Source organism: Argopecten irradians, unplaced genomic scaffold, assembly GCF_041381155.1.
Source record: "Argopecten irradians isolate NY unplaced genomic scaffold, Ai_NY scaffold_0885, whole genome shotgun sequence".
Classification (NCBI taxonomy): Eukaryota; Metazoa; Mollusca; class Bivalvia; order Pectinida; family Pectinidae; genus Argopecten; species Argopecten irradians.
The window spans coordinates 6,840-13,308 of record NW_027188352.1 but is presented as its reverse complement, the minus strand read 5'-3'; the positions used below and the strand labels follow the sequence as shown (position 1 = coordinate 13,308).

Genomic DNA, 6,469 nt, shown 5'->3' with positions numbered 1-6,469 from the left:
GTCCGACCCCTAGGGTCAGAGGGGCAGGGCCTCAAAAGGGCAAATTTTCTTAATTTTAGCTTTAAAATCCTACTCCTCCTTCATCCTTTGATGGATTTCATCCATATTTGGTGTGAAACTTCATTAGGGAAGGACAATCATATTTTATATAAATGAGCCTGGTCCGACCCCTAGGGTCAGAGGGGCGGGGCCCCAAAAGGGGCAAATTTTCTTAATTTTAGCTTTAAAATCCTACTCCTCCTTCATCCTTGGATGTACGTCCCTGGACCATGACGTAATATACGGTCAAGATAACTTGCACTTGCAGGGTTGGGATCATAAATATATTGTGTTTACCAGTGATTAAGAATCAAAACCAATAGCCTACAATAAGTGGAAGACGTCACATAGTTTGAAGTGGATTTATTTTTGCATGATCTTTTATAGACGTTCAGTTTTTAATGAAGGATACGTAATTAAGCTATTTACGTACACTACTTTTAGAACTTAAGCTAGCAAAGAAAAATAATATACAAGTGTATATATTGTAATGATCGAAAGACGATCTGCAAGCGCTAGATAACTGATTGATATGCATCAAATCTTTTTATTTAAGAGCTGATGTCTTACCCGGTATATGAATGTATTACTGATAGCTTATTATGAAATAAAAAGTGTTTCAAAAGCACAATAAGACTAGTTTTTGCTGCAATTCAAAGTTGTTTTGACTTGTGGAAATGCGTTTTATTTCATGTAAATGATATATATATTTAATGCAATCTACCCATAAGACATTGCCTTTTGAAAACAAAATATTTTAGATATGAAATAGAAACTACTGATATGAAATTAAATATGAAATGAAGAGATAGAACGAAAACTGTTATAACAGAGTTTTCGTTCTAGAACGAAATGTTAACACGGCTAAATAAACCTATCAACCCGCTTATTTTCGCGATTTGGGTAATAAGGAAACTAACCGATACATTTTGCTGAAATTTTGAATGTAAGTTAATCTCAGCGTGATCTATCGATTGAATTAATCATGTCAGCTACGAAAATTCATTAAAGGTGATATTTTTTAGGTCAAGCAGGCAAAAATCGGCATTTTGACCACTGGTTCCTGTTTAATTCGTCCTAGTGAAATAATTAATGAACTTAAAGGGACAATTCAGTCTAAGAGAACATTAAAATTTGTACATATAACGGAAAATACCCAGTTCTAATGGAAATTAGATCAGTCGGTTTTACTGTGATATGCCAGAAAAGCCCATGGTGGTGAAATGCGTATGAAATGTTCAAACTCGCTCGCTGGCCGCCATTACACATTTTGGTCGAACATCTTGTATGCCGAAGTGTCGAACCCTGTCCCTTGCTCTTAGAGTAAATGATAATTTAATTTTAATTAAATTTTTGTTTATGCATAACTTTTGTGTCAGCCATTCTTTCTTCTTGCTTAAGTTTTATTTGCATGAATTATATTTTACATTTGCATTTGAAGTTTTAATGTAGCATGTGATCATGTAGGTTGTAATTAGTCAGATAGTCATTAGTTTATCAAGCTGTATTTTAGCCGATGGTATGTGTGTATCTTGTATGCAAATGAGCAGGGGTTTAGAGTAATTGACCAATCGGCAATTACGTCCTAGAGGGGTGTGAGTATTGGTCAGCTTCAGTTTCCAGTCTTTTGCTGAAGTGGTCAGTCCACAAAAAGATTGCCTTATATTCTCTCATCAAACTCTAAATCTTTGAAGACAAACTCATGTTTACGAGCAGTGCCAATTTACGGACTACGGAGTAATAGTTTGCAAGAGAAAAATCTGCGTTACGAAGTCCAGGGGAATTACTTTTCACTACAGAAGTTCCATTCCTTTGTTCTCACGATCGGGAGTTCGTCAGGGATATTATGTCATGCTTGAATCAACAGGATTTTTTGTGGGACATTTATACTAAGATGCCAGTGTGACGATCAGTTAGCAAATCTTTACCACCGAACAACTTAGAGAAATCGAACTACTTCTACTTCCGAGTTGGAAGGTCATCGTGTGTGTGTGTGTTTTGTTTGTAAACATTGCGTAAGGCATCATGGCGCCCAAGCGACGACAGAACTCTCGGCCCGCTCCTTACGATCCAGATTTAATTGAAAATTGGACTTTAACACGTCTACGCGAAGAATTGCGAAAAAACAATGTGGAATTTAGGAACAATGACAAACGTATGGTGCTAGTACGTAAACTAAAAATAGCCAGGGGAAACGAGGCTAGACCTACATCCCATAATTTACCAAGTCAAGGTGCGGCATCCCATGATGCATCGGGACAACATGGCCGACAGGCCGGAAGTGAAGCGACAGATAGATTAATCAACATGGTCTCAACTTTATCCGAGAGTGTCGCCACACTACAAGATGGGTATACTCGGCTAGAAAACCAAATCAACAGGGTTACTACCAACAATCCACCTGCTGCCACAGCTACGGGGACCTGACAAGCAGCGAGAGATGGTCCTATTGTTAGGCCAAGTGAGGTTGTACCAACTACAGAATTCACGCTAGACTCGGCTTATCGTAGTTTCATACGAGAGTCTACTGCAGAAGGTGAGCCTACTTTTACTCGCTCTCGTTTTGGTTATACTTCAGAATCATTACCCCTAGTAGAAACCGTATCGCCTTCACTACGTCAACAAAATCATTTCAGGCAGAGACGTTAATCTCGCTGCCCTCCTGATACCATATTTCACAGGGCAAAGTGATCAGAGTAGTGTCAACAACGACAAATCCGATGCTCGCCTTAATAGGACTCTATCTTTGAGTGAATTTATACTGGCCTTCGGTATTTTCAAACAAGTAATGTGTTCAGTACACCCTCACCGACGCGTTGAGCTCGACTTATATGAAAGAGACATTGTAGACATGGGTACCAGATACAGTTCATCGGCGTTCTACGAATACCATCGCCAATTTTCCTTAAGAGCAGCCTCACATTTAAGGTACAACAACAAGAAAATAGACTGGTCAGTGCGTGATAACACACTTTTCTGCAACATCTTCGCGAATCAGGTTCCTGCCTCGTGTAATTTGTGCCTCAGCACATTGCATACTACAAACTTTTGCCCATTGTCATCTACGGATAAGATGGTGTCAAAGCCTTCATTCAATCCATCAGCTAAGTCGTCCAAGAGCTCAACTCTTGATTCTAAGGGCCGCCCTCGATTAATACATGAAGGACGGGAAATATGTAACAACTTCAATGGGAAATTTGGTTGTAATTCAAATTTATGCACTTTCTCACATGTATGTTTGACATGTAAGGAAAATCACCCTAAACCCGCCTGCCCTTTAGACAGCAGCCAGATTCAAAAGAAGAAAAGATAACATCTCCTTCACACAGTGGGGTTTCTACTCCTATTGACATCAGAGCCTTAGAAACCGAGTTGACTAACCATCCAGATAAAGCTTTCGTTGATCATCTTTTAAGTGGTTTGGTAAATGGTTTCGACACAGGTCTTGAGTCATTACCTTCTAATAACATTGTTTGTAAAAATCTGAGATCAGCTACTAAAGACCCTAGCAGTGTTACTCTTTTACTGAAAAAAGAAATGGATAAAGGATATTTGCTCGGACCTTTCGATTCCATCCCTTTCTCGAGGTACAGGATCAATCCCATCGGTCTAGCTGAACACAAGTATTCAAAGAAAAAACGTTTAATCGTGGATTTATCAGCACCGCATCAGGACCCTGACAACCCGAGCCTAAATAGTTTAATTGACAAGATTATGTGTTCCTTAAAGTACGTTACAGTCGACGACGCTATCGCTATGATCAAAAAGTGTGGCCCTGATTCTTGGTTGATGAAAACAGATATCACGGATGCGTTCAAACTTTTACCGATTAAACAAGACCTTTGGCCCTATCATGGGATTCAATGGAATGGACAGTTTTTCTTTTTCACTAGACTTGTCTTCGGTAGTCGATCAAGTCCGAAATTGTTTGACGGCCTCTCTCAAGCTGTAGTCTGGATAGCTAAGAACAATTATGGGATAAATAATATTCTACACCTCCTAGATGATTTTCTTGTGATAGAGCCACGCCACGTTCAAGCAACAGAAACTATGAAACGTTTCATTTCGATGTTCAAGAATTTGAATATACCGTTAGGTGCCCATAAAACTGTGGGACCTTGTACTTCGCTTGAATACCTGGGAGTTTTCTTAGACACTGTTCTATGCGAATCGCGTCTCCCTCAGGAAAAGGTTGAGCGTATTATAGAGATTGTGGATTCTTTTAAAGACAAGAAATCTTGTACAAAACGCGAGCTTCTTAGTCTCCTGGGTCACATGAACTTTGCTAGTCGATGCGTCCGGCCTGGTCGCTCCTTTGTTTCACATCTTATATCACTATCTACTTCTGTGCGCGAACTTTATTACCGTATTAAAATTACCAATGCATGTCGCTCAGATTTAAACATGTGGTCAGAATTCTTAAAACAATGGAATGGTACTTCGTTCTTCCTGGATGATCGAATCACCCTAGCTGCTGATCTGCATCTTTATACAGATGCTACCACTGATGGGTTCGGTGGCATTCTTTGTAACAAGTGGTTTCAGGGTTACTTCCCCATTGAGCTGAAAATTAGAGACATTTCTATGGCTTTATATGAACTTTATCCCATTGTCATGGCGTGTGTGCTTTGGGGACATCTCTGGAATAGGAAAAGAATTCTATTTCATTGTGACAATCAAGCTACAGTTGAAATAATTACAAAAGGTAGATCTAAAGTGCCCACCATCATGAAACTTATGCGCAGGTTGACTTACCATTCAGCTGTTCACAATTTCATTGTTCATGCCATGCATATTCCTGGAAAACAAAATGACATTGCTGACGCTATATCTCGTTTTCAGATGGACAGATTCAGGAATTTGGCGCCGCATGCAGATCTACTCCCAGTACCGTGTCTTCATGTGTCTTCTCTGATGATGAACTGAACAGTGCAGTCGATGGTCTTTGGAACATCGCTATAAGTGACAAGACTCAATCTACTTACAAGTCAGGGTTGAACTGTCTACTAACTTTCCTTCTCATGCGTGGTATTCAGTGCGCAAAGAATACCCTCCCTAGTATCAACGAAGACACACTGATTTTATTTGTGACTTATTGCCAAAAGCATCTTCGTTTGAAGTTTGATACTATTAAATTGTACCTTTCAGGTATTCGTTTTTTCTACATTAAGGACAATCATGGCGATCCACTTGCTAACACCTTGCGCTTGAGTTACATCTTGCGCGGTATCAAGAAATCTCAAACTAATGACTCTGCTACCAGATTGCCTATTACCTTTAAATTGCTACAGCATTTGTGCCAAATGCTTTTATGTGACGGCGGCTTGTTTTCGCCATTTATAGATTTGATGTTGCGTTGTATTTTTCAGACAGCTTTTTATGGTTTTTTAAGATGTGGTGAATTTACTTGTAGGAAAAACAGTGAAAAAGTATATTTACGCGTTTGTGACGTCATCATCTCTGACGACAAATCTTGGTTCACTCTATTATTACGTTCATCAAAATCAGACCCCTTTGGTAAGGGTGTAGCTATTAAGATTTTTGATAATGAAGTTTTGCACCCTGTGCATTCTATGCTTGAGTATTTGAGTTATCGTCAGAGACAAGGTGCTTCCCCGTTGTCTCCCTTGTTTGTTAACATGGAATTCACCTCCAAACCTTTGTTACGACATACTTTCCTTGGATATCTCAACGATATCCTTTCTCGTATAGGTGTTGATAGTTCAAATTTTAATGGCCATTCCTTCAGGATTGGCGCAGCCTCATCCGCAGCTGCTGCAGGAGTTCAAGATCATTTAATTCAATCTTTAGGTCGGTGGTCTTCAGATTGCTATACTCGTTATATTCATATCGATCCTATTTCCATTAAAACTGCTCAGGATAATATGTCTTTTTAATATTATCTGTATCTTCTCAAAACAAATATAGTTGGTATTTGTTTTTCTTTTTATACTTATATTTTGTATATGGCTTTGGGGTTCTCACTCATACAACCATTCGTTCATTTTTGGCTTTTTAAATTCAGGGGAATTTTTTACCCCAATCGCCATTTATTAGAATATAACTTCAACATTTATTTAACTATTTGTATTAGTTAAGTAATTGCATGCCCTAGGCAGTCTGGAGTCAAACCACTTCTTTAAGTAAGAGTCAATCTTCTGAGTCAAGTGGTTTCTCACAGTTAGCGCTTGTAGTCTGGAGTCAAACCACTTCTTTAAGTAAGAGTCAATCTTCTGAGTCAAGTGGTTTCTCACAGTTATCGCTTGTAGTCTGGAGTCAAATCACTTCTTTAAGTAAGAGTCAATCTTCTGAGTCAAGTGGTTTCTCACAGATGCATGCGGCAGTCTTATCTTGCTATTGCTTCTCTGATTTAACGAGTCTATTTCTGCTTCTATAGGGTTTATCGAGTCTAGCTATTTTATTCTCTTAG

At 38.9% G+C, this 6,469-nt stretch overlaps 1 protein-coding gene across 1 annotated transcript; it reads left to right on the top strand.

Moving 5' to 3' along the window:
* Positions 1-2,890: 2,890 nt before the first annotated feature.
* Positions 2,891-5,556, top strand: LOC138313751 (uncharacterized; the record flags this gene model as incomplete). The annotated part of the gene is made up of 4 exons (XM_069254058.1): positions 2,891-2,967; positions 3,321-4,744; positions 4,882-5,026; positions 5,453-5,556. Coding segments are annotated over exons 1-4 (1,750 nt in total), but the record flags the coding sequence as incomplete, so codon positions are not given.
* Between the last annotated feature and the right edge of the window lie 913 nt (positions 5,557-6,469).